This window comes from Lepisma saccharinum, chromosome 23 (assembly GCF_977018435.1).
Source record: "Lepisma saccharinum chromosome 23, izLepSacc3.1, whole genome shotgun sequence".
NCBI classification, from domain to species: Eukaryota; Metazoa; Arthropoda; class Insecta; order Zygentoma; family Lepismatidae; genus Lepisma; species Lepisma saccharinum.
In genome coordinates this window covers 41,988,001-42,000,936 of record NC_139251.1, presented here as the reverse complement: position 1 = coordinate 42,000,936, position 12,936 = coordinate 41,988,001, and the positions used below count along the sequence as shown (strand labels likewise).

Genomic DNA, 12,936 nt, shown 5'->3' with positions numbered 1-12,936 from the left:
AGAAAATCATGAGGAATTCAATACCATCATGGTTATTGTTATGTAGAATTTCCATATGCCTCCAGTTGTAAATCTTACCATGTTACTTTCTGTGAACATATGTCATGGACAATAAATATTCACATGTTTTGCTACTCATTAACAGTGGACATTATTTTTTTGTGAAGGACTTAACTTTAACAATGCACATTTTTCTCTATACATTTTAGGCAATAATGTAGATTTTTGCTATTTGTTTCTTTTACCTCATTGCAGCTTCCTCTTAATAGCGTTACAAACACTAAATCTGTACCAATAATATAAGCTTACATCTTTTTATAATTGGCTTTTCCCTTGCTTTTGATTTGATTTGGTTTATTTTACTTCGCTTTTCTGCCATGTTTGCCTAACTGAAGAGGATGAGTGATGATATGATGAAATTGATGAAGATACAATCACAAGAACACTCGTGCCCAGGCCAGGAATGAATGAAACTCATCAATTAAACTGAGCGAATAGTCATGTGAATAAAAACCTTAAAATATAGGAAAATATGTCACCTGCTAGAAAATTTTATTGTTCAGGCAGAAAAACTATTAAGTGTATTTCAGACACAAAAACTATTAAGTGTATGAGGCAAAATTTAAATATCTAGGAATGTAAAACAGATATTCTCTTGAAACAATACTATAATAAGGAAAAACTAGACAATGGAAAAAAAAAAGAGTTCAATTAAGATAATACAGTAATGACGAATCATTGTCACTAAGAATCAGACAAGAAAAAAAGTTCAGATGTTGGTACATATCTACAGCAATATACACAAATCAAATATTCTACAACAAGATTGTTTCTAGACACATTAAACTTTCTTCAATGGAAAATATTCACTATGTATTTATAATTAGCACATTTATTATTTTAAAATAGGTAACATTTCACAAACTTCTCATTTGAATTTTCTGATTCAATGGAGTTGAAAGAAAAACTTATATAGTTGTTGCACAGAGTTGAAATCATTTTTAAAATGGTCAGTGTGTGCTGGTTGCCAGATCTTCTGTTTTCAAATAACATTTTTATCTGGGTCTGAAAATTTGAATGAGAAATTTATGAAATGTTCTGTGTTGCTTATAAATATACAGTGAATATTAAAATTGCTTTTATCATTTACACTGAAAACAAAGAAATTTCATTATTTTTTTAAAAAAATTGCTATATAGTTAAGGCTGTGTTATGCTGCTGAAGTGAAATTCTGTTTAAATAATAATAATAAAAAGTGCAAGTTACTTGTGCAAAATGCTACATACAGACTAGCTCAAGGCACAATATTTTGATCTATCACTAATAAAGCCGTGAAGAGATATACCGTACCCTAATTCTCATAAAATTTTCAGAGCATATTTCAATAAATGTCAGTGTAAAGTCAAAAATAAATCTTTTAAAATGGAAGTTGGAATAATATTCACATTTACCATATGCTAAGTTCTTTGTCATATCTTGGACAGTACTCTAATTCTCACTTGAAGACTTCCTCTTCCACTCTCATTCTCTGTCATCATAGCTAATAGTATAAATTCAGATAAATTTGAAACTAATTTACCCAAACATTGAATTCTTTATGTACGATGGGATACAAATATTCAATGCTCTGAAGTTTAATATCTCCGAAACCAAATTTAAATTTAATCTTTAAAATTCTTCAATTTGCTACAAATCCAATACTTCTATGTGCATATTAGTGACATTTGTGCACTTTCGATGTGGCCTTCGGCCACATCTTGTACATTCGCATGCTTGACCTTTGGCCACTGAATCTTCTTATGTAGATGTCACCCTTGTTTGAGGCACCTTTTCAAAACCAGGAGTTCATTCATCTGTGAGAAATATAATGTATCTCGACAATTAAGAATTGAAGGAAACAATGTGCGCTGCAAAAAAATGCCCATGGCAACGGTTGCTAAGGATGTGAAAAAAAGGGCATTTTCACCCTTAAGGAAGGGCTGCTTGAGTGATTTTTTTAATTTTCTCGGCCTTTTGGGACGATTTCATGGGGGGTTGTAATCGGTCATTTTTCACCTCCGAGGCTTCCTTCATGGAGAACATTTATGTCAGTCAGTCAGTCAGTCAGTCAGTGAGTGAGTGAGTGAGTGAGTCAGTCAGTCATTGGTGGGATTGGGGCTCTATATATATTGGATATGGTTAGTATCCTTAAAAGGATTCTATATCATATAAGAAAAACTTTAAAGCTGAAGTAAAATCTCTTGGGACACTAACACTAGAATGGTGGGAGGGTTAAAATAGACCCCTACCTTCACAGTTTCTTTAATAACTATCCAGTCTTTCTTATTTTTTCCTTGAAATATTGTGACATTTCATAATTCTTCGTCCTTTGTAAGATGGTATATTGGAATCTACAAAATATAATTTATTTCTCTGAAATTTCATGTTAAATCCCTAGAACAACGAGAGGGGTCAAATTTGACCCCTGTAAATTTTCATTTGTGTGCTGCAATATCAGCATTAGGTTGTGGTTCGTGTGTCATTCTGTCTTTAGCATGTTCCCACTTGCCACAGTTTACATGTTGTCATGTAGGTAGCGTTCTTGGATGCCTCCGACCATGTCGCATCAAATAACAGATTCTCATGTGAAATGTTGCGTATTCTAGAGTGTTCAGTTGTTGTTAATTATAATTTTTCTTTGTATTCAAAATGTATCACAAACCACTTAAAACATTTTGATTATAATACATAAAGCACAAAAAATATTAAAAATTATATATGTTCCCATTCTAAAATTAGAATTTTTAAATTCATTTCTTACAAGGGGTCAAAATGATCCCTTTTCACTGTTCTAGGAGGTATCAGATCCTTCGCCGTTCTAGTGTTAAGCAACAGCCACAGTGAATAATGCATCATATCACTGTGCAAAAGACTGTGCCATTGTCAGTGGTGTAGCAAGAGGTGGGCAAAGTGGGCAACTGCCTGGGGCCTCGCATCCGATGGGGTTGATACGAAATATGTAATAGAAGTGATAAAAAAGATGGAAGGGGGTAATCTGTGTGATCAATAAAATTTAAACATTAAGTTTTTATCTGGCGAAACATACAGGTGGGTGGGCCCTAAGCCTAAGGGACCCAAAAAAGTGAAAATTATTGTCTTATTTCTCATGTGAAACATTTACGCAAAAAAATACTTGCTTGGGCATTTTTACCCATTTATTCTTTTCTTGCATAAAAAAACACTTTCTTCTTTCTCTTGACCTTGCACTTCTGATTTTAATATGTTAACAATTAAGCACCTCCAACTCCCATGGAGCAAGGTGAGAGTCATATAAATGCTTGCATTGTTTTCAACTTGAGAGCAGCAGTTAGCAGTTCTTCAGTTCTCAGCTCCCAGAAAACAGAGAAAGGCATTTTTAGAGTGAATGAAATTATTAAATATCATTTTCGTCACTAATTTATTATTTTTAAAATATTATAATTTGCTGATGTATCCCTGAAGATTTTGTATTGATTCAAATTGAGATTTCGACCTGAAAAAAGGATGGGGGGGCCTCACATTCTAATCTTGCCCAGGGCCTCACAACATGTTGCTATGCCACTGGTCATTGTTGTCAAACTCAAATTCAAGGTACAGTAATAAGTTACGCCTCTTTCCTTGAATACTTTGTTGGAGAATGTCACCTGGTTTTGAAATTGCATATTTCAGCACGCTTAAGGTTCACTTATGCATTGTCTAAATGGTTTATAATTTAATACTGCCTATGAACTGGGCACAGGACACAACTTACCTCAGAATTAAAAGTTCTAGCTAAAATACAAAGAAAATTAATTACATGATTACAAATTGTAAAAATGAAGATATTGACAGACATTAATTAATTTTTTGCAGTCATCAGGATGTCTTAAGAGTAAGTCTTATTTCAAATCTGTGACCAGTAAGAATCAACAAAAGGACAGTAGTTCTGCCTATCCAAAATTGTGCTGTATTTGGTAAAATAATGAACACAGATCTGCATTCATTGGGCTCTTCCAGTTACAGTGAGAGAGATGACAATCCCAAAAGCCTTAGATGAGATAGCTTGAACCACAGTTGGTGTAACCTGTCTTCAAAGGACAGTATGACTTTCATCTCCGCTGGCTAATTTGCGAAGATGGGGATGAGTGATGATATGATGAAATTGATGAATGGACACTCACAAACATCCATGCCCAGGCTGGGATTCGAACCCAGGACCCTTAGCATTGTAGCACGATGTGCTAACCACTCTACCACAGGTACCAGCTTGTAACTGAAGAGAAATGATGAAATTAACACCTGTTTCGTGTGGCACTGAGATGGTTAAATTAAAGGCATCAAAGTTAGGGCAAGATGCAAACAGATCAAGTTAATAATTCTCTCTCCACTTTATTCGTAAATTTAATAAAAATTGATGTGAGAGATTTGTGGACACTACACAACGTTAATTAGGCATTAGTGACTGAAGTAAGTTTTGTTTTGAACATTTGTGACGAAGAGAAAGAATGGCCATAAGACAAATTGTAAGTGTGATTAGAGATTATGTGTTTGTTGAGTCTAACTTCATTTGAAAAAAAATAAGATATTAATCGATGTGTGATATAGGTATTAAGTAAAACATTGCTGCATGTGCATTGCATTGGTGCATACTATAGGTATGGTACTATCCAACACCTCAAATAGTCCCAGTAAATATAGCTTTGTAATAAAAAATATTCATACAACAAATTAACAATATCTACAACATTCTGAAAGATATACTGAATGTGTGCAATACTCCTCTTTCAATGGCATTTCAGTTATCAGGGTAGGTTTCAAATTCTTGCCTGACATTAAAAAAAAACAACTAATATTTTCTTTTCCAAATGCCCATATTTTCCAGTGGCGAAGCTAAGGCGTAAATACTGGGTAGGCTGAAAAATCTGCTTATATTTTTTTTATACAGCAGGTTCATGCGTCGATTCTTGTTGGTTGCAAAAGTATCAATTACTCTTTCCTTGAAGCCTTGATCAATAGAAAGTTCTTTAACCAGTTTTTTTTCAATGGCTATTGTACTGAGAGAACTTTATCTTTTATTTTTCATTGAATTACGGAAATATTTTTTTTTACTCTCTTGAGGGTGCTCATACTTCTTTCGGAGGAAGCTGGGAATATCAAGACCAACTTGATAAGTTGTGTTACTTCTTTGTAGATTGTTTGAAGATCATTGCTAACTATGAATTTTAGAAGGTCTGCAGGAGGTAAATGCTTTTCTTCATCAGCATAGATATTCTTTAAATCATTTTCTAATCGTTCTTTGTTGAAAAATGGATATGTGGACAGAAGGTTACTTAATTTCATCACAGGAAAATGTAGTTTATATTCCCCAAAGCTATTTTGGTCTACCAATTCAACAAATTTTATCTTTTCAAGATCTCCAAAACGTATTTCCAGTTGTACAGTCAGTGTGTCCAAGATTTCGCAGGTTAAGCATCTGAGAGCCACGAAGTCTTGTTCACTTACATTTATTTTACTGCAAATCATCTTAGAGTTTCCAACACAATTTCAAAGTATTATATTTTATAACATAAATACACTGTGTGACACACACACAAACACACGCGCGGATGCACTTGAAGTAAATTAACATTAACAATGCAGCGCGTGAACGACGCACTTTGCACAAGAAGACTAGAAGCACAACAGGTTTGATTCTGAGGCTAGCCGCTTTCACCCAGTGAATCGGCAGTCCCCTCCCCTTACCCTCCCCTCCCACCTACACAGAGCTCACGCTGTAGCTGCCTTTTAAACGCGAGGCTTTTCGTCAAAAGCCTCACAGTTCGACCCGAACGCGCTCTCTCTTTCTGGCCTGCCTGACGAGATATATGGAAGGATCGGCGGAACCAAATGTTTGGATTACATAGTTTAATTCGTTTTAACGAACTTTGATTGTTACAGGGTACAAGAACATTTTAATTTCAACATTTTTTGGGGTAGGCTAAGCCTCAAAAGCCTCATAGGAGCTTCGCCACTGATATTTTCATGTAGATCTTCATTCAATTCTAGTCTCATTCTGGGCATTTATGAAAAGTAAGGCAGGATTTTTTGCTACCCTAAATTATTTACAAGTTGCGTGGATATATCGTGGTAACTTTTGTCTTTAGAATTAGTAAATCAAGCTGAATTAAAATTTATGCAAAACCACATTTAATCACTATATTGCTTATACACACCAGTGCTAAATACAACAATACACTATTTTGTATTTGCATTTGTACATGAAGAAATACAAAACCCTGGATTTTGTGGCGGTGATTCGGTGCAAGACTGGCGGAGTAAGAAAAGTTTACTTTCTCTTGGTAGACAAGGCTTAGCATTAAAAAGCCATAGTGTGGGGACAAATAGTGGCAAAAGGTGGGGGGATGGTCCCCTTGCCCCTAATCGTCCCCAATGCCTATTTGCTGTAAAGTGGTCACCATAACCAAAAGGACTAAATCCATTAAAATTCTTCACAAAGATCCGCAGTACCATGAATATTCAATACAGCAAGTTGTAAAAGAACGTTGTAGTATTTACTTACTGTATTCTTATTTTGAATCAAAGAATCACAGAATCAGATTACGCAATTATTCAGTATTACCTAATGTTTTAATGGTTCTTTATGAAGTTCCTGATGAAGGTAAATGTGTGAATGACCGAAACATCAAATCAAGAGAAACTCCATATGTTGGTAGTACTGACAACATAACTTGGTAGATGAAAATTTCCATTTATACCTTAAATGGCAGACCTAGTGGATGACTTGACAGTGTTAACATCTACATGATTCAAAGTGTAACAGTACAACACTCTCAACACTCTTAGTTCATATGATATCATAATTGGTGAAAATATTCATTATCCTGTGAATAATTAGGATGTTCATAAAGTAATAATTGTTGCATTTTATTTGCAAGTTTGTTTCAAGAATCTGCACTGTGGGGAAGCCTTTGGTCCTTAAGCTGTCGGATCGGTACACATTCCATGTGTAACAGTTCTGCTGAATAGTAGAGGGCCAGAAAACACAGCATGTGGGGCAAGCTGAAGTTTGAGGTATGATTTGCCTTTTGTTTTTGAAAGGACAAATTGCAAAAGAAATCTACAATGAACTTGTGGCAGCGTATACAGGGAATGCTCCATCATATGACATGTGGTAAGGTGGCATAGAAGATTTCAGTATAGTGCAACAAGTCTGCAAGATGAAGAATACAGCAGGCGACTTTCTCTCTTGGAGGAACCTGGAATTGTGACGAAAGTGGAGTCCCTCATGCTTGCAGACAGTCGTATTACTGTAAGGGAGGTGAACATTAGTCAGGGGTTAGTATTTAGCATAATACACAATGAGATGTACACGGAGGTTGCCGCCCACTGAGTCCTGCACTTGCTGATGCAAGTCCAAATGCAGCACAGAAAGAAAGCTACAATGCAGTGGAAATGATTCAGCTCTGCAGTGTTGATCAGGAGGACTTTTTCCAAAGGCTGATTGATCACTGTGGATGAGTGCTGGGTGCACCATTATGACCCAGAGATGAAGACACAAAGGAAGCACTCCAGATCACCAACTTCCAACTTCGTGACATTGCGAGGGAAGGTGATGCCGAGTATCTTTTGAGACTGTCAAGGTGATCCTGCGAGATTACGACTGCATTGTGCAAACTGTCACTTGGCGGTACTACAAGAACCTAACCAACTTGTGGGATGGAATCAAGAAGGAATGTTGCACAATGCTGAAAAAAGGAGTGTTGCTTCTCCATGACAATGCCCCCGCCCATTCCATTCAGGAGACTGACTCATGCAGCCACTTTGGGTTTCAAAATTCTCCCTCACCCTCCGTATTCGCAGACCTCGCACCCAGAGACTTCTTCCTCTTTCCAGAACTGAAGATGCCCCTGCATGACGCCAATTCTGCGGTGATAACTCCTTGGACAGCTAGACACAGGACTTATACAGCAATGGCATCCACAAGTTGATACATCGATGGGAGAAGTGTGTCGCTCTGGGTGGATTTTATGTGGAGAAAGACTGATTCATTCACAAAATCTTGTGTGTTTTACTGTATTCTTTCTTGGCAATAATTATTACTTTATGAACGTCCCTTGTACTGCAAGTGCTTCATGTCTTCTCAAACCTAATCTTTAGCTCTATCATCAGAAATCACAGAATTCACTCAAAGTGACAAATTGATGTGTGTTGTAACACTGTAGAGATGCTCACGATATTCAACCTTATAGTCATGGTGAGATTGGTGCAAAAAGATGGGAAAGTAGTTGGATACTTTCTTTATTCTTTTTCGAAATGCAACAAAAAGCACTTATCAAAGGACCAATCTCTTCTCAACTGTCAGACCTGTGCCAGACATTGGAAGGATATGGTTAAATATAGACAGTGGTCTGATGGCAAGTGAGCAGTTCACTTTACAAAATAGCAGAAAGAACAGCTACATGGAAAGTAGCTTAGTGCTGGAATAAGTATAGGTTAAATAACTAGACAATGGATAATGCCCAATTAACACTGCATGCTAAGAACAGCTAGACACAGATCCTTCTGAAATTCAGGAGACTTACGACACACTCCCTTCATTAAAGGATCACAAGGCTAGATGACCAGATGCCACTTGCCTTCTTACAGTATTTGAACTCTCCCACAACTTTCTTTTACAGCTTATTGTATATTGTATAGGACTTAATTTGAGCATGACATACCATGCTATTGTTCCAAGTTACCAAGCCAGCTCTGCCAATGTTGTGTGAAAGCTGTCTTATTTGCAATGATTGATTGATTTATTGTACTTTGTTCTTCTGACATATTTGGCAAATCTCAAAGATAAGGATGAATGTTGATAACATGAAATGGATCAAGGGACAATCACGAACATACAAGGACAGTGCAACATGATCCCCACAGAGGATAATACTGGCTGCGGATCCAGATGACAGAGCCTCCTTAGTCTGCAAAATACAATCCAGAGTATACTACGTGGAAGGGACATTGCCTTCACAAAGAGTTGCTCCTTATATGCCTCTTAATGCAATGAATACAGCTGCCTTAATGCCTGAAGTAAAACACAGCTCAGCAGAGGATAAAAGACCTAGGCAAATCCAAAGCTTGCTCAACTCTTACAGAAATCTGTTCAAAATGGGAATGTAGGGGAATGATGATATCCAGCTACAATGTACGCAAAGAATCCAACCTGCTTCACTGTTACCATCCCTTCCAGCTATTCCCAAGCTTGAGAAAACATCCCTCCTCCCTTACCAGATGCAGATCCATGGGGAGGGCCCTCCTAACTGCCAGGTTTTTGGATATATTATTATGCCTAATTTTTCTTGAACACTCAAATGTTCTTTTATCCGTGTTGGCACACTAGTAACTTTGTTGCCTTGTAATCAAGCAGTCCCAGGTTCGATACCCAGTGGAAGCACATAGTGGTTCAAATCCCACTTGAAATTGAAGGTCTATCTGTACTTAAAAACTCAAAACTTAAATTTGGATCTGAACCTCAGTACAGTATACCTCAAAAGAGGATCAAACCTGAGACCCCTTCAGAGAATAGTTTTTTTTTTTTGTGTACCACTCTACTCCTCATATCTGATAGAATTTACCATGGCAATAGGAGAAATTATGATAACTAGAGCCCTGGACATGCAAAACAATATTGTATTAGTTTGGTTCCTGTGTACAGTACGAGATATTGCTTAGAAAACAGTGCAAGTGTAGGTTAGAATTAATTTGCGGTGAAATGAGGCACCTGACTGAAATTCGCCCCTCCCAACTGTAACTTCTGGATCTGCAACAGAAACTTTAAGTCCTGATTGAGCCTAACTCTCTCTTGTTAGGTTTTCTGAAACCGTACTACATATCTCCTGTGTTTGCTAAAATATGCTACATGTGAGAAACTGCTTCAATGCAAATTTTAGCTTCATAATTCCATACACAGTGTATGTGTAAACAGTACAGCTCCATAAATTTTTCAGATAACACACCTTCAAAGAAATTGAGCGTAACTATTTACAAAATTTCAAATTGGCAAATTTATGCATGCAACAAAACTAGTTCTTGTGGTGGTTATTGTAAACCTACTGTGTAAACTCAAGATTATATATACTAGAAGTGTTAGTAGGTTAGCAAATATTCTAATTACAACATTCCCATCACCAATGTTACTTCTGTTAGTTGCATATGCTTGGAAATTTAGTGTTGATTGAAAACATTAGTTCTTACCCTCTGTATAGCTTTGTGTCTGCAGTGCCTGGCAAGCAGCTCAAGCTCAGAAAGATACGCTAGACTTTCAGATTGAAATATCGCACCTTGTAATTCAGGAGTCAGTGTGGTTGGAGTCTTCTTTCCTAGCAAGGATTTTACTCGCCATCTGCGTGAGCTAGAACTGAAAATAGAAGTTTGTAAATTCGTTTGAGATTCATCTTCGTCATTTTTCTTCCCAGTCTCTATGTCATTCGACACGATTTCTTCTGGATTTATTTGCCCTGTGTAATCTGAAGATGCTTCCTTGGCAATATCATTGGTGATCATATGTTGACTGATGTGTACGTTTTGTGTTTCGTAATCAGGCGAGGGGATTTTTACATTCTTAGCGTACTGGTACTTTTTACTCAATCTTTTGGCACCTCTCCCTGCAGGAAATAATGAAATCACAGCTACAGCGCCACGGTTTTTGATAGTGTACGACAGTGGCTCCTCAGGTGCAGATAGATTATGGTAACTACCATCTACTGATGATGGATTTGAATAAAATGGAGTGGGAGGTTTCGATGTTGTTGCAGAAGGGGAGCTGTAACCTGACGATGATTCCGAAACATCACCGGGGGAAACTCCATTGGCTGGGATAATTACTATTGAAGTGGAAGATCTCTTACCATTTGATGTTGACGCACCCTCACCGTCATCCTCTTGGTTGACGGCAGTTTTAGAGCTGGCAGTATCATTGTGTTGAGCATCATTTTCAGTGTGCAGCGGCGATGATGGAGAACTCAAGTTGTTCTCTGCTAATGTACTTTCTTGCTCAACACTGTCTTCATTTTCATTTGCTTCGATACTGTGAGTGTCCTGCCAACTGACTGCTAGGTTTTGCGCAGCAGCCAGAGTTGTTTGTGAGGAGCTTGCAGGAAGGTCCATTTCCCCGATCGACTTGCACGTCTCAGATGGCGTTTCTATTGTATTCGGAGACCCTAGATCTTGCAGCAACTGTAATGCCGCTTCCAATTCTTTGGAAAATTCTGCATCACTGTCTTTATGATCTGTCCGTTCAGAGTCGTCCTTCGGAGAACCATCCTGCACTTGATTCGCATCAGCTTGTGTAGAATCATTCGCACTTATTGTCTTATCTTCTGGAAACTTCTCTTTTTTAGCTAATATAGCTTGTTCTAACTCCACCATCACCGATGCATACTGAATCTTTTCTGCATCATCAATGTCGGCAAGTTTTAAGTCCTTGAGTTCGTACTTTCCTCGTCCGTCTAAATACAACTCGGCAGACACTCTCTTACTAACAGCTTCAGAAGGCAACTGATAAAGATGCCCTCTTTTGGAGTCCGTTTTGAACGTTCCATAAAATGTTCCTTCCGGAAATTTATTTACATACTCGTATATAGGTTGATTCACACTAGAGTCTTGCGAAGAGCTGGATGAGTTTCCAACAGGCGATGGAGTCCGAGAGAAGCTTCTCATGTAATGCAATTTTCGGTCACCTGATCCGTTATTAGACACATGTTCCACACACACAATGGGATTGAGAAACATGCCAGATTTTGCTTTGGTGGCAGTGTTGGCACAGGGAGTTTCTTCAGTTTTTCCGCTTTCCTTTTCCAGTTCCAGATAAGGAGATTCTATCTGCGTGGCTGTAGCATCTCCATCGAAAACCCATGATTGTGCATATTTATCATAAACATTGTTTTCTTGCTTCTCCATACCTTCATTCTTCTTCTGAAAAGAAAAGAAATCATATCAATGACAAATAATTATTTTCTACATGCAGTATGTACAAAATTACAAAACCATAAATTTCGAGGCTCAACTTTCAAATCACAATAAATACATTATACTTTTTAAACAATGCGAGTTTCAGAGTTCAATGTAAATAGTACACTACACGATTAATTTTAATTATCAACAATTGCATAAAATATATGAAAATAAGTTATGTTGTAACAGACCATCAAAAGGCAAGGAATATGAGGTATTATCACAATAGTATGTAAATTAAACACCTCTTGCGCTAAACTTTTTCTGTACCTATTTTTTTATGCAATGCTGTGATGCAAATTGACAACTTTATTAAGCAAATTTATCAAAATATAGAAGTTTTTTTTTATTTAAACAAAATACTAACAATGAATGCAGTCCATTGTTGCAATTTTCTTATGACTCACAATAATTTAGGATGTATACACATTGTCAGTTGTGTTTTTGATTTACTAATTTAATTCATTTAAATTGAATAGGTGCACTGACAACAATATTGAGAAAAAATAGTTTTTTGAAAAATAAAACAAAGAACCATTTATTTGGTGAATATAAAATTTAGATTAGAAATAAGATACATTTTCTTGCATTCATGCGTTTCCTTGAGGTCTTACAAATAATGTTCTGTTGTTTGAGACAATTCAATTGTATCACTTCAGACACCTGCCATGTTAGAAATAAACACAAGGCAAAGACATGGAAAAACTGAAACAGTTAGGAGTCAAAACCCAATACTAATGTAAACATCTCTATATTTACAAAGTAGCTTTCTACTGTTTGCATCCTTTTATCATGAAGGATTAACCACACAATAATTTTTTTTTGTGTGTGTGTGTGTGTGTGTGTGTGTGTGTGTGTGTTAATGACTTTATAACTACCATTTTTATATTTTTGTGATCAGTAGAAAAGCAAGGGATAACATCAGAACCTTCTGTCTCCACT

The 12,936-nt window shown here is 36.7% G+C and overlaps 1 protein-coding gene across 4 annotated transcripts in view; it reads right to left on the bottom strand.

Annotated features, from left to right (window-relative positions):
- Positions 1–12,936, bottom strand: part of LOC146005307 (uncharacterized) — a 114,265-nt gene that overhangs the window by 874 nt on the left and 100,455 nt on the right. For 3 of the 4 annotated variants that reach the window (XM_083144439.1, XM_083144441.1, XM_083144440.1), the window contains exon 5: positions 10,237–11,955. In XM_083144439.1, coding sequence (XP_083000565.1) covers positions 10,237–11,955 — 1,719 coding nt within the window. The remainder of the gene's footprint in view (positions 1–10,236; positions 11,956–12,936) is intronic. The other variant, XM_083144443.1, reaches the window with a different exon arrangement.